This window comes from Physella acuta, unplaced genomic scaffold, assembly GCF_028476545.2.
Source record: "Physella acuta isolate Inbredline_101_S28 unplaced genomic scaffold, ASM2847654v3 ptg000643l, whole genome shotgun sequence".
NCBI classification, from domain to species: domain Eukaryota; kingdom Metazoa; phylum Mollusca; class Gastropoda; family Physidae; genus Physella; species Physella acuta.
In genome coordinates this window covers 46,918-74,352 of record NW_026732162.1, presented here as the reverse complement: position 1 = coordinate 74,352, position 27,435 = coordinate 46,918, and the positions used below count along the sequence as shown (strand labels likewise).

The 27,435-nt window shown below is 40.3% G+C and overlaps 1 protein-coding gene across 1 annotated transcript in view; it reads right to left on the bottom strand.

Moving 5' to 3' along the window:
* LOC131948414 (E3 ubiquitin-protein ligase RNF149) overlaps positions 1-27,080 on the bottom strand; it is a 46,879-nt gene extending 19,799 nt beyond the window's left edge. The window contains exons 1-3 of the mRNA XM_059310020.1: positions 26,127-27,080; positions 24,455-24,720; positions 21,070-21,141 (exon numbers count right to left, since the gene is read on the bottom strand). Of these exons, the coding sequence (XP_059166003.1) occupies positions 21,070-21,141; positions 24,455-24,720; positions 26,127-26,667 (879 nt within the window). The 5' untranslated portion in view covers positions 26,668-27,080. The remainder of the gene's footprint in view (positions 1-21,069; positions 21,142-24,454; positions 24,721-26,126) is intronic.
* Between the last annotated feature and the right edge of the window lie 355 nt (positions 27,081-27,435).

The following is a 27,435-nucleotide window of genomic DNA, read 5'->3' as shown; positions in this document are numbered from 1 at the left end:
AGTTGGGGGAGGGGAAGGGGTGGGAGGAGGAGAAAGAAATGTAAGGTTTCAGCGGGACGGTGTGAACTTTCGAAAGTCATGCTTTAATTTTTTGTTGTTGTCACCAGGCTGATGAATAATTGGGATAACAGTACGCAGTGCGGGTCTAATGAATAATTGGGATAACAGTACAAAATAATTGGGATAACAGTACGCAGTGCGGGTCTAATGAATAATTGGGATAACAGGACAAAGTGCGGGTCTAATGAATAATTGGGATAACAGTACAAAATTATTGGGATAACAGTACAAAGTGCGGGTCTAATGAATAATTGGGATAACAGTACAAAGTGCGGATCTAATGAATAATTGGGATAACAGTACAAAATAATTGGGATAACAGTACCGGGTCTAATAACTAACTGGGATAACAGTACTAACGAGTCTTATGAATAATTGGGATAACATTACAATGGGTCTAATAAATAATTAGGATAACAGTACAAACGAGTCTAATGAATAATTAGGATAACAGTACAAACGAGTCTAATGAATAATTGGGACATCGGTACAAAATAATTAAGATACCAGTACAAACTACGAGTCTAATGAATAATTGGGATAACAGTACAAAATAATTGGGATAATAGTACAAACTGCGAGTTTAATAAACAAATAACAGTGACTGGAACAAAATCTGGAGATCCCTATACAACACCAGACAATGATAGTTGCACCAGATGAGTCAACGCTATAATCAACAGATTACGATGCAAGGGGAAGAAATAATTGAGTGGGACAATTTTTAATCAACGAGAATGGCAGTTGAAGAACCCACCCAGTGGAATTGTTGGAATATTCCAAGCAATCGATCAAATCATGACGGTTGTCCTGTGAAGAAAGATAACTTTAAAACACCGTGGATCGCCTGTGAGAAAAGGGTTAACCGACTTTGGTGATGTGCCTTCGTGATGTAGGTCATATTCAATGGGTACTGATCAGTGTTTCTTCCAGACTTTTTTCTCCGGGGGGGCACTTGAAATCTTCGGGGGGGCGGTAAACTTTCTTCGGGGGGGCGGACACTGTTAAAAGTATATATTTTCTATATAAATGATACAAATTTCATTTCGTTCGGGGGGGCGGTAAAAATTTTTCGGGGGGGCTTCGCCCCCCCGAAGAGATGCCTGGAAGAAACTCTGGTACTGATTGTGTTCACATTAGAGTAGACTCCACGGTATAGTTGAAGTTGTCTAGACTTAAGAGACTGGGTTTAGGTTAGGCTTGACACTGGCTGATTAGTTTAGGTTGGCCTTGACATTGGCTGATTAGTTTAGGTTGGACTTGACACTAGCTGTTTAGTTTGGGTTAAGTTTGACAGATCAGTTCAGGTTTGTCTTGGCTTAAGAGACCGAGTTTGGGTTAGGCTTTAAACTGGCAACTTTAGTTTAGTTCAGGCTTTTTGGTTTAGTCGAGGAGTCGCTATCAAAATCTACTAAGAACGCAAGCTTTAAGCAGAAAAAACTTTAGACATTTCGTAGCCTTAAACCGCGCACTTCAAAAGATATTATTTAAAAAAGTAGTAATAACACACAAACAAAAATAGTGTACTGGCGCGATTTTAAAAAAAATGAAACCCAAAAAAAAAAAAACCCCATGCATCTATTTGAATCAAATCGAGCATGTAATTTTAAAAAGACCATTTTGTCCCGCTGCATGCACAAAGTATAACAAGCTAATTACGGTAACCAGTCTCGCCATGTACGGTAACTAGCCTTACCATGCACTGTGTACAATTAAAAATGCAACCTTGGTTTCGGTCATCTAAATTGTTGGAATTTTTTTTAGTGCAACTGTACCATGAGTAGTATGCCCACAAGTGTAAATATGTCATGAGTTATATCCCCTTAAGCATAAATATCCAATGAGTTACATCCCCTTAAGAGTAAATATTTTACTTAGTTATGCCCTCAAGTGTAAAAATATTAGAGTTAAATCCCTGTAGATGTACTTATGCCATGTACGTCCTTAAGTTTAATCAAAACATGAGTTATGTGCCCCTCAATGAAACTGTCACGTCAAAGTTAAGCCCGCCGCTCAAACATTACTTACAAAACCTGACTTATGACTTGAGGTCGTGGGACGTCCCTGAGCACACCCAGCTCTAATTAGTACCTCATTCGCGTAACGGTGATTGGGGATACACAGAACTGGCCACACTACCCTTTCATATGCCGTGGTCACGGGAACAGGTGGACTCTGCTTCACCTGATTTCTTGATGATCATCCCCAATGGGATTATGTTGTTTGTGTTTGACATACGAATCACGGGCCACACACCAACAAACAAACAAACAAACAAACAAACAAAAACCAGGCGATTTCATACGGCGCTTTGTAATCAGATCATGGATGTAGACGCACTTATAAGGCAAGGGAAAAACAACAAAGAATTGATTTTTCTGCCCAGACATTCTACATACTGGAAGGCCTACGGTAAGTGACGTCTGCGAACTACGTCATCCGGTTCTACACACTGGCCGGCCTACGCTTAGTGACGTCAGCTGACTACGTCATCCGGTTCTCTACACACTGGCCGGTCTACGCTTAGTGACGTCAGCTGACTACGTCATCCAAACTGTCTAGTTCACTCTCAGGGTTGTGCTGAACCAGCTGTGACAGTAGTTTTTCTTTCAGACTTTTTTCTGCGGGGGGAGGGGGCTTAAAATGTTTGCGGGGAGGGGGGCGGACTAAATTTGAGTGAGAGGGGGGGACGTACACCGGTAAAGTATATATTCTCTATATAAATTCCATTTCGTACGGGGAGACGGTAGACTTTCTTCGCACCCCTCCGCCCCCCCCCCCCCGAAGAGATGTCTGAAAGAAACTATGTGTGACAGTCAAATATAGTCACGTGACAGCGCTTCATGACTTCACGTGTACCTTTAGCACACATCATCTATTCCTAATGGCGACGCCACATCATTTGAAGGAGAAGCCCACCCTTTATATTCTTGACAACGTCAACGCTATATCAACAAGTCAATAAACAGTCCACACTCCATTTTCTTGAACATGTCAAAGCTATTTCAACAATTCAACAAAATGTCTACCCTTCATATTACTGACCACGTCACCGCTATATATAACTTTATCAATATACCAACTAAAAGTCGACCCTTCCTATTTAAAAAAAAAAATATATTTCGATATTCTATCTTCACACTATAACTCATTACCATGGAAACTAAAAATTGAAAACAACTTTTTTTAGCAGTGCGTTCCACGTCAGCTAAGAGCAAACATTTACCAATGTAAACATATACTGTCTTCTTGAGAGTAAAAAAATCCATGTAAGATTAGCTGATGTAATGGAAATATTTTTTTTTGCTGCGACTGTTGCGAACGTCATAGAGGTATCTATATAAACCACGGCAAATGTCACAAGGGTAACTATATAAACCACGTTGAATGTCACAAAGGTAACTATATAAACCACTGCAAATGTGACAAGGGTAACTTTATAAATTACGGCGAATGTAACAAGGGTAACTATATAAATTACGGCGAATGTCACAAGGGTAACTTTATAAATTACGGCGAATGTCACAAGGGTAACTATATAAATTACGGCAAATGTCACAAGGGTAACTATATAAACCACGGCAAATGTCACAAGGGTAACTATATAAATTACGGCGAATGTCACAAAGGTAACTATATAAATTACGGCGAATGTCACAAAGGTAACTATATAAATTACGGCAAATGTCAGAAGGGTATCTATATAAACCACGTTGAATGTCACAAAGGTAACTATATAAATTACGGTGAATGTCAAAGTGGTAAAAATATACTTTCATAAACAACGGTGAATGCAATATTCTTGTGTCTTCTATTAGGAAAACGTTCACAAGTCATATATTACCAGTTTCTTGCAGACCTGTCAGAGACTCAACCCCCCCCCCCCCCCCCCCCCGTATTAAAATATAAAAATTATAGGAATTATTTAGAAAACATTTTAAACTCCCCCCCCCTCTGGAAATTATAATTGCGCCCCCTTCCCCAGATAAAGTGTCTCCCCCCCCCCCCAAGATAAATAAAATATCTGAAAGAAACCCTTCGTATAACAAACAACAAAAGTTGGCTTTTCTTCAACAACGACAACCACCAGGATCCACATCTGGCGTCGTAAACCATTCTCCTCTCCTTCCTTCCTCAAACCACATAAATCAAGGCACAACTTAACAAGCTCTGATCGACATATTTCGGGGAACGGCATCCCCCTACCCTCCCTCCCTCCATCTCCCCACCCTATCAACGTATCTAGATCTAGCTCGTGTTCACGTTTCCTAGTGAATAAGATTCCCTGTGTTCAAATCAATGGCCGAATCGACGCGTCGCTTACAAATAGCCTGTTAACTAAGTCAGGAACTTCAATGGGGCAATACCCTAGGGGCTCACGTCTACACGCAGACACTGTACTTGCAGACAAACCTACACACAAACCTACACACAAACAACACTGTACTTGCAGACAAACCTACACACAAACATACACACAAACCTACACACAAACCAACACTGTACTAGCAGACAAACCTACACACAAACAACACTGTGCTAGCCCTAACAGCAACCCAACCTACAAGCAAACTACAGCCTCTGCCAGAGTTTATTGTTTGCTAGTGGTCCAGCATCCTACTCACAAACAACTCGCAACTCTATAGCTTTAACTTTAAAAATTCGCTGCCAAAAAGTGACACGTTACCAGTACAGCTAGGATAATGTAATTTATAGTCGGTCACTAACAATGTTTACGGCAAGAAAATTTAAGTCTGAAAATACGTAAAACGTTATAATTATGAAATTTAAACTAGGAAAATACTATCAATAAAAGTACACTATTTTGGCAAGCACTAAAAAAACGTATCTGGCAAGCAAGCGAGTTCTGTAGCTTCCATATTGCTTGAGTGATGTTTTATAAGACTAAGTTGGTGTCCCAATGGAGTCAGTACTACCGGGTAAACGAACGTTGGCATGGTACGATCTTACAATATTTTTTTAAGTAATTCATTACAATATTTTCACTTCGACTTATCTCAAACATGACAAATTTTTAACGAAATTTCACAAAAAACTAACTTGGGAAAACGATGAAGGAATGATGAAATCATGATTACAATAATTTATTCTGCCCATATAAACTACATCTGTTTCCACCCACACAAAATACAACTTTGTCCACTACCCCCCCCCCCCCCCGCTCCGATAACATACAACTTTATCCACCCACACATAAACTACAACTTTATCCACCCACATAAACTACAACTTTATCCACCCACACATAAACTACAACTTTATCCACCCACACATAAACTACAACTTCATCCACCCACACATAAACTACAACTTTATCCACCCCTACATAAACTACAACTTTATCCACCCACATAAACTACAACTTTATCCACCCACATAAACTACAACTTTATCCACCCAAACATAAACTACAACTTTATCCACCCACATAAACTACAACTTTCTCCACCCACACATAAACTACAACTTTATCCACCCACACATAAACTACAACTTTATCCACCCACTTAAACTACAACTTTATCCACCCACATAAACTACAACTTTGTCCACCCACACTTAAACTACAACTTTATCCACCCACACATAAACTACAACTTTATCCACCCACACATAAACTACAACTTTATCCACCCACTTAAACTACAACTTTATCCACCCACTTAAACTACAACTTTATCCACCCACATAAACTACAACTTTATCCACCCACATGAACTACAACTTTATCCACCCACTTAAACTACAACTTTATCCACCACTACATAAACTACAACTTTATCCACCCACATAAACTACAACTTTATCCACCCACATAAACTACAACTTTATCCACCACTACATAAACTACAACTTTATCCACCCACACATAAACTACAACTTTATCCACCCACACATAAACTACAACTTTATCCACCCACACATAAACTACAACTTTATCCACCCACACATAAACTACAACTTTATCCACCCACACATAAACTACAACTGTATCCGCCCCTACATAACCCCCCCCCCCCTCCCCAATTACCGACACAACCAGCTTGGGTCACCAGAGACCGTTGATAACGTCCATCTGTTATAACTGGTTACCAATCGCTTTTATTAGTTTTTGTTTCCCGTGGACTAGCATCAGATAGTGCTGGAAATTTGGTTGGTCAGCAGCAAAAATTATGGCGTTAAACCGCATGTGTACTCTCAACGTTAACTTTATAGAATGTATGGTGCTAAACCCACACACCTCCATACGCTTGAAACGAAACATCCCTCTCGAAAGGTACAACTTTAACCCCGGTAAAATGATACCCCTCTATACCCTTCAAAAGCTATTACACAAACATGTACACTTCCAACATGAGAATCTATTTCTTAGCACATTCAGTGCCTAGATCAACCTGACCTTAACACATTCAGTGCCTTGATCAACCTGACCCTTGGCACATTCCATGCCTAGGTCAACCTGACCTAAGAACATTCAGTGCCTAGATCAACCTGACCTTAGCACATTCAGTGCCTAGATCAACCTGACCTTAGCACATTCAGTGCCTAGATCAACCTGACCGTAGCACATTCAGTGCCTAGATCAACCTGACCTTAGCACATTCAGTGCCCAGATCAACCTGACCTTAGCACATTCAGTGCCTAGATCAAACTGACCGTAGCACATTCAGTGCCTAGATCAAACTGACCGTAGCACATTCAGTGCCTAGATCAACCTGACCTTAGCACATTCAGTGCCTAGATCAAACTGACCGTAGCACATTCAGTGCCTAGATCAAACTGACCGTAGCACATTCAGTGCCTAGATCAACCTGACCTTAACACATTCAGTGCCTAGATTAACATGACCTTATAGCACATTCAGTGCCTAGATCAACCTGACCTTAGCACATTCAGTGCCTAGATCAAACTGACCGTAGCACATTCAGTGCCTAGATCAACCTGACCTTAACACATTCAGTGCCTAGATCAAACTGACCGTAGCACATTCAGTGCCTAGATCAAAGTGACCGTAGCACATTCAGTGCCTAGATCAACCTGACCTTAACACATTCAGTGCCTAGATTAACATGACCTTATAGCACATTCAGTGCCTAGATCAACCTGACCATAACACATTCAGTGCCTAGATCAACCTGACCTTAGCACGTTCAGTGCCTGGATCAACCTGACCTTAGCACATTTAGTGCCACCCCCCCCACCACCACCACCCACAGATCAACCTGACCTTAGCACATTTAGTGCCACCCCCCCCCCCCACCACCACCACCCACAGATCAACCTGACCTTAGCACATTCAGTGCTTAGATCAACCTGACCTTAGCACATTCAGTGCTTAGATCAACCTGACCTTAGCACATTCAGTGCCCCCTCCCCTAAGATCAACCTGACCCAACATATCCTAGAGAAAATCTAATGTACGACTCAGCGGTGAGGTAAGTGTTCCCCGTCTTCGACAACCAATTCATTATCTTAACCAGCGGTGGCAGGAGCCTGTCTTGGAGGAAAGGGTAAGGAGGGGGTACTTGTAGTTGTATCAGAACACAGGAGTAGACACGGGGTCAGTGATAGTTCCAAATTAGAAATTACGTAGAGCATACGTATGGGTCACCAAAAGTACTAAGTCAAGGGTCCGTCATAGCGCAGCATCGGTTACTAACAGTGCCCAATCAGGAGTCACTACCAGTGCCCAATCAGGAGTCACTACCAGTGCCCAATAAGGAGTCACTGGCAGTGCCCAATAGGCCTAAGGAGTCACTGGCATTGCCCAATCAGAAGTCACTGGCAGGGCCCAAGCAGGAGTCACTGGCAGTGCCCAAGCAGGAGTCACTGGCAGTGCCAATCAGGAGTCACTGACGGTGCCCAATCAGGAGTCACCCACTGGCGATGCCCAATCAGGAGTCACCCACTGGCGGTGCCCAATCAGGAGTTACTGGCAGGGCCCAATCAGGAGTCACTGGCAGGGCCCAATCAGCAGTCACTACCAGAGCCCAATCAGGAGTCACTACCAGTACAAAATTAGGGGTAACCACAAACAATAAATCCAAGATTATTCACATCGCATCAAATCAAGTGGCATAAAAATAAAAGCAACGAACTATTGAGTCATGACAGCATCTCTGCAGAGCAACACCAAAACCCCACAGTAGAATCTGCACAGCACGTGCGGCACCGCGCAGCACCAAAATACCTCCAAACAAAAAACACACCAAAATACTCCCAATAAAAAAAAACAACCACCAAAACACCGAATCGATGCTTGGATACCGGAATGACGAATAGCCTCTTGTAGTCCTGCGGTGGGCTTTGCCGTAATCACTCGTCCATTCCCCCACCGGAACCGTTGATAAATTATAAATAAATTGAATCGCAAAACACGTGTAATCTGTTTCTCAGACATGCTAAACGTTCCCATCACGGTTACCACGAACTACAGGAATGTTTTTCCCCTTTTGTTTGATGTCCCCCAACCACCAATCCACCCCCACCCTCTCGCCTTCTTGTATCAGGAATGTTGAAATGTTAACAAGCAAAGATAAGAATACTTTCTTTCAGATACCAGCTGCCTCAGAAATTTGAAGTCACGACATGAGAAATTGGCGATTTCAAAAAAAAAAAAAAAAATACTGCCATCCGAATCAAGAATTAATAGGCTGATATTTTCGTTCCCGGTCAATTAAAAAAAACACACGTCATTGCGATTGAGAGAGTAATGTCCGCGAGTAAAAGCAACGAAATGTCAAATATAAAAATCGAAAACAGTGACCCCCCCCCCCCCCCCAAAAAAAAAAAAACATTTTTACGTGTCTAAATATAGAATATCTCGTCACGTAACCGGAGTCGAAAAACATGATAATGTGTCACATAAAGCATACAATCAAGAGGTTCCAGCATACGAGGCCTGCACTAAACACCAGCACATAGCACACACTCACCCCAGACCCACACATAAGACTCACCCCAGACCCACACATAAGACTCACCCCAGACCCACACACAAGAAAATCAAGACCCACACGTAAGACACCCCACACCCACACATAAGACACACCCCACACAAACACACCCCAGACACACACATAAGACACCCCACATATATAAGACACACCCTACACTCATAAAACACACCTCTGACGCACACATAAGACACACCCGAAACACACACATAAGACACATCCCACACAAACACCCAGACCCACACATAAGACACCCCAGACCCAAACTTAATGCTCACCCCAGACCCACACATAAGACTCACCCAAGACCCACACATAACACCCTCACATAAGACACCTCAGACCCACACATACGACACAACTCAGACCCACACATACGACACACCTCAGACCCACACATACGACACACCTCAGACCCACACATAAGACTCACCCCAGACCCACACATAAGACACACACCAGACCCACACACATAAGACAACCCAGACCCACACATAACACACACCCCAGACCCACACATTAGACTCACCCTGACCCACACATAAGACTCACCCCAGACCCACACATAAGACACACACCAGACCCACACACATAAGACAACCCAGACCCACACATAACACACACCCCAGACCCACACATAAGACACACTCCAGACCCACACATAAGACTCACCCCAGACCCACACATAAGACACACACCAGACCCACACACATAAGACAACCCAGACCCACACATAAGACACACTCCAGACCCACACATAAGACTCACCCCAGACCCACACATAAGACTCACCCCAGACCCACACATAAGACACCTCAGACCCACACATACGACACACCCCACACAGAAGCCCAAACGGTGTGGCCCCGGCTCAAGTCTCCCAATCCAGCAAACCTACCACCAGCCTGCCACACCCGCCTCCACAAGCTCCAGCCACGACAGCAGAAACTGTGCTCACTTTCAACGAACCACCTCGACAAAATGATTATAATTAACACCCATTTAAAGCGTTTTTCTAATACCTGCAGACAGGGAGGGTGACATTTGAAAAAACATCACAGTTCACCTGATGCTTGGAAATACCGCATACATAAATGTCTTGTCGCGTGGTTACTCATTTACACTACGACAATTATGGGTGACGTTTGAAGGGAAATTCCCGTGTATATAATTAGCTCTCTGCGCCAACTAATCGGTAACAGGGGAGTTGTGAGGTGAAAAATCGTGCACCAAAAAGAACAAGGACGGATTATCTTCGCCATTAAACAATCAAATTAGTCTGGAATCGTGAAACTTTTTTTTTTGTTTTATTAATATTATTCAGAGGTTGCGTGCACGAATCGACTCGGCAGTTAGTTCGATATCAACGAATGAGTAAAGGATGAGTTCAATAGAATAAAACCAGATAGACCTGCAGATACAATAGATAGGTACCAACATCATACTCATGTGTGTGTGTGGTGTGTGTGTGTGTGGTGTGTGAGTGAGGGGGTGAGTGTGTGGGTTAGTGGGTGTGTGTATAAAGCTTCCCACACAATGCGCAAAACGAAAAAAATGCGCAAATACAAACTGATTATACTAATACAATTTCATTTCGTCATATTTCGAGGGAAAATATTTTATTATGCGTGGGCATTCTTCGCTAACGTCTATAAATGATCGATTTAAAACAAATAACTCCCTTGCGAGCATTTTTTTTTTGTGTGCGCAGTTTTTCGTAGCGCAGTTTTATCGCATTATATCCATAAGGATATTATTTCATAGAAATATAATAGTAACATAATCATTCATATCAAAGCATTAAAGTGGGGGTAGGTATGGTTGAGTCGGTACAGCTAAACCGAGATGAAGCTTAGAAGCTGGTGACAGCATCTCTTCTAGGAGAGACAACTCCAAAATCAAACAACTGCTGCCTTGTAATTTGTTTTTGGGTGGACAAGGGTTATGGGAGCAAATACAGAAAGAAAACTAGGTTGAAATCGGAGTCAGATAACCAGTTGACACGTAATACTTACTGTGTAGGAGGAGATCCCTTCCAACATTTAAACAAGGTAGTTAAAAAGTCTAGTGACAATTTTAGCGCAATTTCCTTATGTTATCTAAAAATAGCTCTGTCGTAGCGTAAATCAAGAGCAGGGTTAGTAAAACTATTGGTTAAAATACATGTTTTATTTACAATAGAGTTACATGACTAAAAACCATTGCGCGCCTAGCTACTGAACGTGATGACGCAGCCATTGAACGTGATGGCGCAGCTATTGAACGTGATGACGCTTGTGGTGTGGTTGGATAAAAATGCCTACTAATTCGGTCCAAATTTTAATTAATTCAAAAAAAAATTTGTGACCGAACGAAAGGATATTTTTGAAAACTTTCTTCGGCAATATTGTTCTAAATTATGGCAGGAATCGATTGGTACATGTTTCAAGTCGCTAAGTGGTCTGGTTGCCGAGATGTGGGCCAAAAACAGCTTTTTTTGAGGTTTTTTTGGCTTTTCCGGGAAATCCATGAAAGAAACCCGGAATTTTTTTGGCCTATGTTCATCCTCGTAACTTGCTTAACATAATTGCTTTTGGAACTAGTCCTCGATATTGCTTCGTTGAGGAGGAGATACGACTTAAAGCTGCGGACACACATCCATTCATTCATACATTCATACATCCAGAAATGACGGGTTAATAAACGCAATTCTCCAGAATGGAAATTGCGCTAAAAATTAAGAACGAAAAGAAGAAACAAGAAGAAGAAAGCATTTATAGTGAACGGAGATGTTTTATTATTGGTACTGTTTCCAGCAAACAATAAAACACACGTGAAAACAGAAATACTGTTAAAATAAAAGTGTAAAAAGACAACAACGTGGTACAAAAAAAGAATAAATAAGCTTTTGATTCTCTAGTCAGTGCGCAATCGGGTTTTACCGAGGTGTGCGTCATTTGAAATGCATGTTACGTCCCCTCCCTCCGCCATATTACAAGGATAACGTCACAGCTATTGGAAGACAGTAAACACTTTCCTCCTCACCCACCCCCTCCCCTCCTTAAAGTAAACTAGCGATGGAATGCGCGTGACATGACTATCGATCGTGACACGAACGTTCACCCATTGCGTTTGGCTTCAGTGTGGGCTTATGCTGGTCAGTTGGTGGGGGGGGGAGGGCTTCAACAGGACTGCGTGGGCTTATACTGGTCAGCTGGGGGGGGGGGGGGCTTCAACAGGACTGCGTGGGCTTATACTGGTCAGCTGGGGGGGGGGGGGGGCTTCAACAGGACTGCGTGGGCTTATACTGGTCAGCTGGGGGCTTCAACAGGACTGTGTGGGCTTATTTTGCTGGTCAGCTGGGGGGCTTCTACAGGACTGAGAAGGCTTATGCTGGTCAGCTGGGGGGGGGCTTCAATAATGTGGGCTTATAATGGTCAGCTGGTAGGGTGGGGGGCTTCAATAATGTGGGCTTGTACTGGTTAGCAGGGGGGCTTCAATAATGTGGGCTTGTACTGGTTAGCAGGGGGGCTTCAATAATATGGGCTTGTACTGGTTAGCAGGGGGGCTTCAATAATGTGGGCTTGTACTGGTTAGCAGGGGGGCTTCAATAATGTGGTCTTGTACTGCTCAGCAGGGGGGCGGGAGACTTCAATAATGTTGGTTTTAATGGTCAGCTGGGGGCTTCATTAATGTGGGCTTGTGCTGGTCAGCTAAGGGCTTCAGCAGGACTGTCAGGTCAACTAGACGACTTCGAAAATGAGGGCTTTTACTGGTCAGCTGGGGGTTTCCCTTATGTGGGCTTCAGAAACAGTGGGCTTATTCTGGTGAAATGTGAGTAGCGGTTTCAAACGTGTGTAGGCTTATAATGGTTAACTGTGGGCTTTCAAACATAAGGTCAACTGATGAGCTTACTCGTCTATTATAGGAGGGAGGGGGGTTCAAATCCCACATGGTAAGTGTACACTAGGTGGGGCCATTTAGTCCATAGAGAGAAAGAGAAGCATAAACGAATAGGGATGGTAAAAATACATAACGGTCGATTCTAGAAAATTGGAGTCAGTGTTGGGGGGGGGGGGGGGGTAGTATGGGCCATGGAAAAATACCGATCAAGTAATGGCAGGCTATGGAATATACCAATCATACATAGATAAGAGGGATAGGGCAATGTGGGTTAATAAACAAGAGGCATAAATGCGACTTTTTGGTGCCATAAACATCGGCGAATTAAATAAGGGAGCGGGTGACCATGTGTAGCCAGGAGCTAACGAGTTTTAGGGCACCCCCCCCCCCAGTGTTGTACTTAGACCCAGAGCTAACAAGTTTTAAGGGCCCCACAATGTTGTACTTAGACCCAGAGCTAGCTAGTTTTAGGGCCCCCACAATATTGTACCCAGAGCTAGCTAGTTTTAGGGCCCCCACAATGTTGTACCCAGAGCTAACTAGTTTTAAGGGCCCCACAATGTTGTACTTAGACCCAGAGCTAGCTAGTTTTAGAGCCCCCACAATGTTGTACCCAGAGCTAACTAGTTTTAAGGGCCCCACAATGTTGTACTTAGACCCAGAGCTAGCTAGTTTTAGGGCCCCCACAATGTTGTACCCAGAGCTAGCTAGTTTTAGGGCCCCCACAATGCTGTACCCAGAGCTAGCTAGTTTTAGGGCCCCCACAATGTTGTACTTAGACCCAGAGCTAACTTGTTTTAGGGGCGCCACATTGTTGTACTTAGACCCACAGCTAACTAGTTTTAATTTAAGGGGCCCACAATGTTGTACTTAGACCCAGAGCTAACTACTTTTAGGGCCCCCACAATGTTGTACTTAGACCCAGAGCTAACTAGTTTTAGGGCCCCCACAATGTTGTACTTAGACCCAGAGCTAACTAGTTTTAGGGCCCCCACAATGTTGTACTTAGACCCACAGCTAACTAGTTTTAGGGCCCCCACAATGTTGTACTTAGACCCACAGCTAACTAGTTTTAAGGGCCCCCACAATATTGTACTTAGATCCAGAGCTAACAAGTTTTAAGGGCCCCACAATATTGTACTTAGACCCAGAGCCTATTAGTTTTAGGGGCCCCACAATGTTGTACTTAGACCCAGAGCTAGCTAGTTTTAGGGCCCCCACAATGTTGTACTTAGACCCAGAGCTAACCAGTTTTAGGGGCCCCACAATGATGTACTGAATAATAAAAACTGTATCAATATCTTTATCATATGCTAGTCACACCCCTGTAAACTTTCAACCATGAGCTCCGCTCAGGCTTAATCCGCCCTGTGTGTTATTAGTGTAATCCCCCAGAGATCATCACATTACTATCCTAATCCAGTTGCCTCTACATCGTGATCAACTAGCCTGAACCTGACAGTAGATCTATATACTCAGTGCTGGGACAAGTCATAACGTAACTAGACTGTTGATCTATATACCATGGGCTGGGGACATAGTCATAACGTAACTAGACTAGATCTATATCCCATGTGTTGGAGCAACAAAGTCAAGTAGACAGAACGTAACTAGACTGTAGATCTATATACCATGGGCTGGGGACATAGATAGTCAAGAAGACATAACCTAACTAGACTGTAGATCTATATACCATGGGCTGGGGACATAGATAGTCAAGTAGACATAACGTAACTAGACTGTAGATCTATATACCATGGGCTGGGGACATAGATAGTCAAGTAGACATAACGTAACTAGACTAGATGTATATACCATGGGCTGGGGACATAGATAGTCAAGAAGACATAACGTAACTAGACTGTAGATCTATATACCATGGGCTGGGGACATAGATAGTCAAGAAGACATAACCTAACTAGACTGTAGATCTATATACCATGGGCTGGGGACATAGATAGTCAAGAAGACATAACGTAACTAGACTGTAGATCTATATACCATGGGCTGGGGACATAGATAGTCAAGAAGACATAACCTAACTAGACTGTAGATCTATATACCATGGGCTGGGGACATAGATAGTCAAGAAGACATAACCTAACTAGACTGTAGATCTATATACCATGGGCTGGGGACATAGATAGTCAAGAAGACATAACGTAACTAGACTGTAGATCTATATACCATGGGCTGGGGACATAGATAGTCAAGAAGACATAACCTAACTAGACTGTAGATCTATATACCATGGGCTGGGGACATAGATAGTCAAGAAGGCATAACGTAACTAGACTGTAGATCTATATACCATGGGCTGGGGACATAGATAGTCAAGTAGACATAACGTAACTAGACTGTAGATCTATATACCATGGGCTGGGGACATAGATAGTCAAGAAGACATAACGTAACTAGACTGTAGATCTATATACCATGGGCTGGGGACATAGATAGTCAAGAAGACATAACCTAACTAGACTGTAGATCTATATACCATGGGCTGGGGACATAGATAGTCAAGAAGACATAACCTAACTAGACTGTAGATCTATATACCATGGGCTGGGGACATAGATAGTCAAGAAGACATAACCTAACTAGACTGTAGATCTATATACCATGGGCTGGGGACATAGATAGTCAAGTAGACATAACGTAACTAGACTGTAGATCTATATACCATGGGCTGGGGACATAGATAGTCAAGTAGACATAACGTAACTAGACTAGATGTATATACCATGGGCTGGGGACATAGATAGTCAAGTAGACATAACGTAACTAGACTAGATGTATATACCATGGGCTGGGGACATAGATAGTCAAGTAGACATAACGTAACTAGACTAGATGTATATACCATGGGCTGGGGACATAGATAGTCAAGTAGACATAACGTAACTAGACTAGATGTATATACCATGGGCTGGGGACATAGATAGTCAAGTAGACATAACGTAACTAGACTAGATGTATATACCATGGGCTGGGGACATAGATAGTCAAGTAGACCTAACGTAACTAGACTAGATGTATATACCAGGAGCTGGGGACAACACAGTGGAGTAGGGCTCCCCAGAGCGGCACGTCACACGTCAACACAACGCAAACAGACGCACGGCTTGAAGACAGACGAGGCTGCGTTGCCAGATGCCCCGACACGCGCGCTGCACTTTTAGCGCGTGTTCTGTAATTGGGGCGGCGGTGACCAGTGGTAGCTGCTGCCAGAATCGTATCTAGGCCTACACAACATGGGGGCGTTTAGAAACATACGAGAGAGAGTATGGGGGTGGTGGATATGGGGTGTTGTAATGGGGGTAGGGGTTGTGTGGATTTGGGGTGATGTAATGGGGATAGGGGTTGTGTGGATGTGGGGCGTTGTTTAATGTAACTAGTGTAGGTAGTTTTGGTATGTTAATGTGGTGTTTGAATAAGGGAGAAATGGAAGAGGACTTTTATATGGAGAGTATTGTGTCGAAGGAATGTTAGAATAGTTAGATAGGATTTATATGGTGGTACGCGTTTACTGTGGTGTGTATAGTAAATTTAATCGTATGTGTTGTTAAGGTGGGTATGTTACATATGTTGGTACGTGTAGTTGTGATGTAGGGTAAATATGGCGGTACGTGTTGCGGTGTTTATGGTGCATATGATGTAAGTGTAGTTGTGGTATTTTACATGCATAATAGATATGATATAATATTATGATGGATACAAGTTTTTATACAACGGATAAGGCGGACGGTTTAATACAGTGGATTAGTATTTACAAAGTTGGGGGACATGATGACTGCCAATAAATATTAAACCAACATCTAACATTACATTTTTATAAAGGACGGTTTGACGGTTATATAATGATGCATACAGATTTTCTATCGTTCCCTGAGCAATGTTTCATTTACCACTATCCACAGTGCAGCTAACAAACACGCAATGTAGTTTGTTTCTCACTGAAGCTTTTCTATTACGTACGTATGTCTACATTCGGCATTGTAAGAATACTCTATGTCTACATTAACAAAGCCCCTCTTTACGTGTGAAACTAGCAAACCTTTTGACGAATGTGTTAGAGAGTATACAACACAACAAACAATGACGAATGTGTCAGAGAGTACACGCTACAACAACAACAACCAATGACGTATGTGTCAGAGAGTACACACCACAACAAACAATGACGAATGTGTCAGAGAGTACACGCTACAACAACAACAACCAATGACGTATGTGTCAGAGAGTACACACCACAACAACCAATGACCGATGTGTCAGAGAGTACACACCACAACAACCAATGACGTATGTGTCAGAGAGTACACACTACAACAACAACCAATGACGTATGTGTCAGAGAGTACACATCACAACAACCAATGACGTATGTGTCAGAGAGTACACACTACAACAACAACCAATGACGTATGTGTCAGAGAGTACACACTACAACAACCAATAACGTATGTGTCAGAGAGTACACACTACAACAACAACCAATGACCGATGTGTTAGAGAGTAGCCTACACACTACAATAACCTATAACGAATGTGTCAGAGAGTACACACCACAACAACCAATCAAGCTACTGTATTGAGTCTTCAAGACACTACACCGCTTCAAGGACCACTTCAACACAACAACTACTCCAACACGACACAAACCAAATCGTGCATGCCACTGTGAAAGAGATTTGTACCGCTCTCCGCTATTCAACTCTACCACCACAATCAGGTTCACACAAAAAAAGCTACCTGCTACAGTGCAAGGTGAGCCATCAATCAGAGCTCACCTGGTGATGAAGTATCTACCGACAAACGGCATGCAATACAGGTAGAAAGGGGTGCTTTAGGCTCTTCAGACAGAGCTGGCTTATACACAGGGGGAATGTTGATGGGGAGGATTACATTGTAATGTGGGGAGGGAAGGGGGGTGGGGGCGGCGGGTTGATGTTAGAAGGTGATCAAATGAGTTCGATCAAGATTTTAGTTAGATCATGAGTTATACTAGCGCCATGAGTATCATTAGCTTGATGAGTTTAATTAGCTCAATGAGTTTAATTAGCTCAATGAGTTTAATTAGCTCAATGAGTTTAATTAGCTCAAGCAGTTTGAAGAGCTCAAGAAGTTTGAAGAGCTCAAGTGTTTTTTTTTTATTTTAGCTCAATGACTTTGATTCACCCAATGAGTATGAATAGCTCAATGAGTTTAATTAGCTCAAATAGTTTGATCAGCTCGTGTTTGATGAGCTTAATAGTTTAAATAGCTCAATGAGTTTAAATAGCTCAATGAGTTTGATGATTAGCTCAACGAGTTTGATGATTAGCTCAACGAGTTTGATGATTAGCTCAACGAGTTTGATGATTAGCTCAACGAGTTTGATGATTAGCTCAATGAGTTTGATGATTAGCTCAATGAGTTTGATGATTAGCTCAACGAGTTTGATGATTAGCTCAACGAGTTTGATGATTAGCTCAACGAGTTTGATTGGCTCAATGTTTAATTAGCTCAAATAGTTTGATCAGCAGAAGTGTTTGAGGAGCTTAAGAGTTTAAATAGCCCAATGAGTTTAAATAGCTCAATGAGTTCGATTCGCCCACACAGATAGATCCGGAAGAAAAGACGAGCACATATGTCAAACACACACACACAAGCTGCACAATGCACACTGTGCAGCTTCCACAATTCAAACGCACAATGTGCAACCGCACAGACACGACTACCAACGCTAATAATCCTTGATAGACAAAAAAAACCGTTCAGCCTTCTAAAGCATGTAACACGAGACATCCTTTTCATTCATTGACAACAAGTAGAGGGCAATAAAAGAGCGACATTTGCATCAACCAGCCTTCTATTCAAACGCGACATTTGCATTTGCCTAGATCGACAACTGCATTAGCTAAGCTCTATTAAAGAGCAATATTTGCATTAACTAGAAGTCGAATACAGAGTGACATTTGCATTAACTAGAAATTAATTAAAGAGCAACATTTACATTAACTAGAAATTAATAAAAGAGCAACATTAACATTGACTAGAAATTGATTACAGACAATATTTGCATTAACTAGAAATCGATTACAGAGCGACATTTGCACTAACCAGAAATCGATTACAGACAATCTTAGCATTAACTAGAAATCAATTACACAGCAATATTTGCATCAACAAACTAACTAAGACAATTGCATTATCTAAATCCTGAATTAAAGAACGACAACTAACCCTCTATTGAAACGAAAACCATCACACAAATAAGCTACCACCTGTTTCAACTCAACACAGAAGGGCACCCTAACCTAGAACGAGAACCGCTGCCAAATTCCACAAGCAATGCTTGTTTATTTTCTGCACTTAAAAACCTCCAACCTGCGCTCAAGATAAATATCCGCCAGTATCAACTTTTACAACAACGGTTCTCAAACTGGGGTACACGTTACAATTCTTAGCACAGGTAATTGATGCCTTACAGAGGAGAAGTAGACTTGGATACAATTTCTTCCGAAAGGTCGTTCCACTTTTAACAAGGTAAACAAATTTCTTAGATTAACATAAGATGCAGTTAACTAGCTACGGAGAGGGGTGTGAAGACAAAGACAAAGAACCACTGCCTGTACATAACTTTGTACTGTAACGATGAAATAAAACATTAACCAGCGATGACAGCTGGTCGTAAACTGATTGTTTCCTGTATTTTGACGACAAGACACTCGCTGATACAACGTCCCTATCAGCTGGGTGGTGGAGTTTTAAAACAACACAACAGGGTTGTACTTTACTGAAGAAGGACAAATATCTTGTATGTTTAGGTGTAACGACATTGTCTCACGGGGGAGGGGGTACTTTTAGGTAACCATAAACAATGATTGTAGAGGTTTATTGATTGTTATGTAAACATACAATAACATTACAGGAATTTGATATGTGATTAGTAGCTAGCTACCTCATTGTATGGTAACAATGTCTTAACTTTTGTTTTTTATTACACAAGCATTAGTATGCATATTAATGTGAATATTATGCACAGTGTAGGAGTTCAAACAAAATATTTAAATAAAGAAAAGGTATGGCTTGGGTTGACAGTGCTGACTGTCTTGTTGTTCATTAGCTCAATTCTCTCAGCTTAAAGCTATGTAGGCTCCTTGTGAGAGTTAAACAAGACTGACCCAGTAATGATAACCCAGCACTAACCATGACTAAACTAACCAAGCACTAACCCTGAATATACCCCAGCCCTAACCCTCATTACCACACCGGGCCCTAACAACCCAACCCTAACTAAAACCCAGCCCTGACCAGACTACAACCCATCTCTAACCGTGACAACCCACTACCCAGCCCTAACTCCACACACTACCCAGCACTAACCCTAACCACCACACACTACCCAGCCCTAACCCTAACCCACTACCCAGCCCTAACCCTAACCCTCACACACCACCCAGCCCTAACCCTAACCCACTACCCAGCACTAACCCTAACCCTCACACACTACCCAGCCTTAACCACCACACACTACCCAGCCCTAACCCTAACCATCACACACTACCCAGCCTTAACCACCACACACTACCCAGCCCTAACCCTAACCACCACACACTACCCTGCCCTAACCCTCACACACCACCCAGCCCTAACCCTAACCCTCACACACCACCCAGCCCTAACCCTAACCCACTACCCAGCACTAACCCTAACCCTCACACACTACCCAGCCTTAACCACCACACACTACCCAGCCCTAACCCTAACCATCACACACTACTCAGCCCTAACCCTAACCCACTACCCAACCCTAACACTAACCCACTACCCAGCCCTAACCCTCACACACTACCCAGCCTTAACCCTAACCCACTACCCAGCTCTAACCTTCACACACTACTCAGACCTAACCCACTACCCAGCACTAACCCACACACTACCCAGCCCTAACCCTAACCACCACACACTACCATGCCATTAACCTTAACCCTCACACACTAACCCTAACCACCACACACTACCATGCCATTAACCTTAACCCTCACACACTAACCCTAACCACCACACACTACCAATGCACTAACCTTAACCCTCACACACTAACCCTAACCCACTACTCAGCCCTAACCCACTACCCAGCACTACCCACAAAACCACTCACCTTATCTCCTGACTTGATTGTTTTCTGAGGTATTTTGGCAATGGCTTTCTTGGCAGCACAGGCCAGTCTCCTCTGTTGGGGGGGGGGGGGGGGGGGGGGGGGGGGGGGGAGAGAAACAACAGTGTCAGTTTCATAACATCATTACATAATGCCATTAAATAATATTATTCTAGTGTAATTGTGTCAATACATTAAATGGTGACTAAAAAGATGCCCTACCAAAAAAATGCGAAAAAAGTGAGCAAGGGAATTTATTTTCTTTTAATCAACAATTTATACATGTTAGCAAAGAAGGAATACATGTACATTATAGAATAAATGACTAATAATAATGAAACATGTCTCTAAGTAGTCTAAGAAATATGAAAAAATTAAAGTGCATTAGTAGTCAGTTAAGTCAGTTGTTGTGTTGGGTTTTTTTTTGCATTTTTCTGTTTGCATTTTTTTGGAAACCACATTAAACACTCTTACATAGCTATCAAAACAAATTTAGTATGTGTAGTATATATAGTCGAACCAGTATAAAAGCCATTGAAATACATCTAAAATTAGAAATCTGTGTTCTAGGTACAAATAAATTCTTAGCTGCTCAAACATCATATGTCTAAACAGTAGTTACCAAGCATGGTTAAACCATAATAACATAAACAATGTGCATATAATTTTTTTTTAATGTTCAAGTCATAACTAACATCAATAATGTGCATGTCATTTTAAAAACAGTGCTTGTGTGATTTTAAACAATGCTCATGTTATTTTTAAAATAACACTCTTGACATTATATGAACAAACATGTTATCTGAAACAATGCTCATGTCATTTGAAACTAGGCTCAAATCATTTTTAAAATATTTCTCCTGTCATTAGTGTCATTATTTTAACATGTATGTTCTCGTCTTTTTAAATAAATAAAAAATAAATAACAAACTATGTTATTGTTTATGTTTAAATAAACAGCAATTGTCAAGTCATTATAAACAAAATACAAAAGTATATATATATATATATATATATATATATATATATATATATATATATATATATATATATATTTTATTATATTTAAAACTTAGATAAAATGAACCAACTTATGAGAACTTTTCAAAGCTTAACACCAAATGCATGCATATTATTGAAAACATGTGACACATCTAAAACCAAAAAAAAATTCTCCGCTTTGATGAAAAATGCAGCCTGTTTATCCTGCACATAAAAGTCGGTGAGCCATTGAATGGGTAACATGCTTCATTAAAGCAATATATTGCCATAGGGTTTCAATTAGTTCAGAGATGCCACTTCTCTGCTGGGTTAAGTTATCTCCCATGGCAAGAGATAATGAAAAATATTACTGGTAATATTAAGTGAAAATTGTCTATTTTAACTGCTTGGTTATTTTTTCAGCGATTCAGCTATCAACAATGGGAAGATTTTTACATTTAAACAGTGAGAGAAATTCCAAAAAAATTATACAAATATTACAAGTAAACCTGAGGTAACAAATTATAAACAGTTTTTAACACCCACTAAGGCTGCTGAAGTTGGCATCACAAATCACCCCATTTTCCTCAATAAAGTTCCACCACACAAATGGTAACAAAATACCAGCCTCACCCCCCCCCCCCCCCATGACATCACAAAATGTCAGATCTCCCCCCCCCCCCCCCCCCCCCCCCAGCGGTTTCAATGACACCCTCTCACCAACACAACCATATTTCTCACAAAAATTACAATGCTCTTCATTATGTGTTTATTATTAGGAAAAAACTAATAAAATGCTACCCCAACCAGAGTCTGGAAATCCTTGAGTTTATTCAGCTCTAAAGAGTACCCATTAGCCTAGAAATGCTACTTAAGTCAGAGGAATGCAATTTAACATTCAAATACATTTTTTCTCTCATTATTTTAACATATTTTTTCAAGGTCTTATGCTAGTGTGAGAGACTGTCCACCTAAAGGTGTTGATGTGTAACACCATCAATCCTCACATCATGATGTGAAGGTCTCTATGTAGCCTACTGACATCTCAACATCCAATCCTTCTGTACACAAACCAATAACAGATAACCATTTTATCCTTATCTCTTAAACAGCTTCAAGTCTAAAAGTGTAAGTTGTCAGTAACTTTTCTTTTGTTTAATTCTTTTTTTAAACCCAAAAATTTTTTTTAGGTCAAATTAAAAAAAAAATTATTATTTTATTAATAATCAGATTAACAGCCTTTATCCAAATACTTAACTATTTTATTGTTTTACTAAAATTTAATTTATGCATTGGCTTCGCTAAATTAAACAGACAGGCAACAGAGAGGAAGTAGAATCAATCGCTGCTCACTACAATATAACAAGGCACTAGCCCTAGTATTGTCTGTCCACTCCACACTCTAACTTCCTACCCCACTGCACACCAGAATTGGCTTGCAAGTGGGGGGAAGGTGAAACACTTTTATCGGAAAACAAACTAGGTTCTCAAAATCTTGTACAATAACACTCAATTTCACAAGCGTCAGACTACTAGACCACACTATGTCCTACTTTAAAAACGTAAACATAATTTATATGCTAAAAATTAAATCCTTAAATTAAATAAATACCGTACCTCTTACCGCCATTGTTTTTATCAGGTATACCCCTTTGGAGGAGGGAGGGGGTGTAATGTTCCCCCTCTCATCCAATCCCCCCCACCCCCATTTATCTACTTCCTCAATGAAACTAATAGAATTTATATAGAAAATATATACTTTTACTCTGCCCACCCCCCCCCCCCCTTTCTGGAAAATTTTAGTCTCCTTTCGCCCCCCCCCCCTCCCCCATTAAGTTTTCAAGTGCCCCCAAAGAAAAATGTCTGAAAGAAACAATGTGTATCCTTAACCCTTATGTAAATGCAAAATTATCGCCTATCTAAAAATTAAATTCTTAAATAAATGCATCTTACTATTCTTACTGCCAATCTGAAAATTAAATCCTCAAATGAATGCAACTTACCCTTTATCTAAAAATTAAATCCTTAAATAAATACAACTTACCGCCAATCTCCCCCCCCCCTCCCCCATTAAGTTTTCAAGTGCCCCCAAAGAAAAATGTCTGAAAGAAACAATGTGTATCCTTAACCCTTATGTAAATGCAAAATTATTGCCTATCTAAAAAATTAAATTCTTAAATAAATGCATCTTACTATTCTTACTGCCAATATGAAAAGTAAATCCTCAAATGAATGCAACGTACCCTTTATCTAAAAATTAAAACCTTAAATAAATACAACTTAACACCAATCTAAAAATTAAGTCATTAAATAAATACAACTTACCCTTTATCTAAAAATTAAATCCTTAAATAAATACAACTTTACGCAAATCTAAAAATTAAGTCATTAAATAAATACAACTTACCGCCAGCCTTTCCTTAGCATGTGAGTACCTGAATCTCTGAATGTAGTAGAACCCCAGCCATGCCAGGGAAATTATCATTAAAACAATGAATGAAATGGAAACAAACAAGACCGATGTCTTGCTGATACTGTTGTTGTTGGAGTTGTTTTTTTGCACTGTCCCCTCGACGCCCGGCGTTATCTTCAGTGTGAAAACATGGTTTTTGTTTAACAAATCCACAATCTTTAGACCGTCCTCTTTTGAAATGAAAACAGACACAGCTGAAGCTAAAGAAAAATTGGAAGAAAAATATTATACATTAGTTAATATAGTGTAGTATATAGTATTTAAATCAATAATAAATATAAATAAGTGTATTACTATTATTATTAGTCAACTTGTCTGAAAGAGAATTTGGTCAAGATTAACAACGTATGCATAATATATTTCATAATTTGATAATAATGATTAGTAATTTATATTTTTGTGATAGACTTATTCTGTGATGTTTATTTTCAGGCAGGGTGGTTCATGGTGCAGATGACTGTGTAACTACGTTATCTACTTTCCCCAAATCAAATCAGGTACACATAAGAGCTAGGGGGACTCATGGACATCGTAGAAACTTAAAACCTGTGAACATAAGACTTTTGGAAAAGTAATAGTGCAACGAAAATAAACAGGACACCTAATGAAAAAACAGGTCAATCTTCTAACGTTTCTCCACTGTGTATAGAACAGTTGAACATCTTCAGACTTTAGCAAAAGTAAAAAGTAAAAGTTTACAAAAATTGCTTAGCACAAGAAGAGAAAAGAGAATCATAAATGTGCAAGGTACTGGCTAATGGCTGAGCCCAAATGTAATAATTCAATAAAAATACTCAATGTAACCTAAAGTTGATGGTTGATTTGATGTTGACAGTGTTGATGAAATGCATAACTTCGATAATCCTAAATTAAAATAAACTAATTTACATAGACAATCTTAAGCTTAAATTTAAACGACCACTTGTGCATACACAGAGAAGATGAAAATGATCTTTTTACTTGGAGGCAATCTTTTGGTCTAGGGTTAAATATCCAGTATGCTTCATGGTTCTAACAAACTTGAAACACTAACCAAAGTTTAAATAACTTTATAATCAGGACCATAATAGGTTTGTACTACTGGTCCACTTTTTGGATATATGGATCTAAATGTTTTCATTGGTGACATTCAAAAGAACTAGTGATGAACCAATTTCAATTTTTGGTGTTGAAATACAAATACATACACCAGCATATCTTACATTTTTAGTATCTTACTTGTACATATGGCATATGGATCTAGAATCTATGTGTCGATGACAAAATTAAAAATGTTTTGGCTTTTTAAATAGCTTCGTTTTTTTTTTTTAAAGAAATACTATTAGTTATCAAATACATTACATTTGTCATAGGTGCCTACCACAAACACACAACCAAGATCTGGATGTAGATTGTTGTTTACAACTAGTTCATAGAAAATTGAAAATACATTAGGCCCCTAGCCCTATTAGCCTATTACTATAGATCTACATACTATACAATGCTACTGAGTTTAACAGATTTAATGACATCACAAGAGCTAATGTTTGTAAATACAGTAAGCTATATAACTAATCCATAAACTAACGAAACCCAAAGCTAAGAAACTTTTTAAAAAGTCACCCACCTTTTTTATCTTGTCCATCCATATCGATTACATGTGAATTGTAGAGATCAGAGTGAGAATCACCCGTGGTGGTAACATTATTGTAAATAATAATAGCTGATGCGTTGCTCTCTTTAATTGCAATTTTTACTTTGTCAGAAAAGTAACAAAGGCCCCGTTCAACTAAAGCAATCCAGCTATCATTGGGGATTGTAGTATCTTGGTATCTTGAGCAGCCGAGATTATTTATTTCTTTGCCAGAATCGGACTTCGATTTCGGACTGATCACAATTCCAGCTACTGGTTTTTCGATGCTATTTATTCCAAATTTTCCACTAATACTTTCGGTTTTTTGCGTCAATGGATTCAAATAAGTAATATCTGCTATGCGATATCTTTTTCCCAAAGTGTCTTTTGATAATAGTGAAGGGTCGTCCGAAGACACGTAAGGCAAATTAAATGCTAGACTTAACACAATAACAAGTGACCACCATTTTGAAAATGAAGAGAGCATAAAAAATTTCCTGCCCGAGTTTAGTGAAGTGATGTTACGGATCTTCATTTTTTATATATTCCATTTAAAATAAATGAAACAGAAATATTTAAACACCACATTCAAGCCGAATATTTCACATAATAATGCGCATAAGTCGCAAATCAAACGACACAAGTGAACAATTTCACGAGTGACCTCGATAGCACATCTCTCGGTGTTTTCTGTTATTTGGTAGTGTTTTCTATAGACGTCATTCATAATACACTGAAGCGCCCTCTGTAAACATTACAAAGAAGGTTGCACAATGCTCAGCTGAACAACGAATTCGCCGTTAGATAAAACGCCAATGATTTTTGGACTTTCATTTTTTTTAAATACAAGTACACCACTTATCCACACTTCAGATACATTAACACAGATTTTTATTCATTTCGTTTAATGTTTTGTTCGCAGTATCACACAGACTTATTTTGTTTTATAACTAGGCCTAACTATTTTCCCTTTCCGGGTCGAGTTAAGATTATAAATTAGATTTTACAAAACCAGCTGTATTATCGTTATTTTATTTTGTATTTGATAGTAGTCTAACCTATAATAGGGAATGTTCTAAAAATAATTTCTGCAATTTTAATAAAGTATATTTTCCTTACTACACTATCAGCATTCTGGCTAAAAATAAAACCGTAACTTCGTGCAATTAACAAACGGGACACTACGACTAGTGCTACACATGTAAACAGCAGTGGCGTCAAGAATAGAGTACGTGTTGAACGACCTTCACTTATGCCACGACTATTCTCTTTGTTGTTAATGATTTTAGGCGGCATGTGTTTT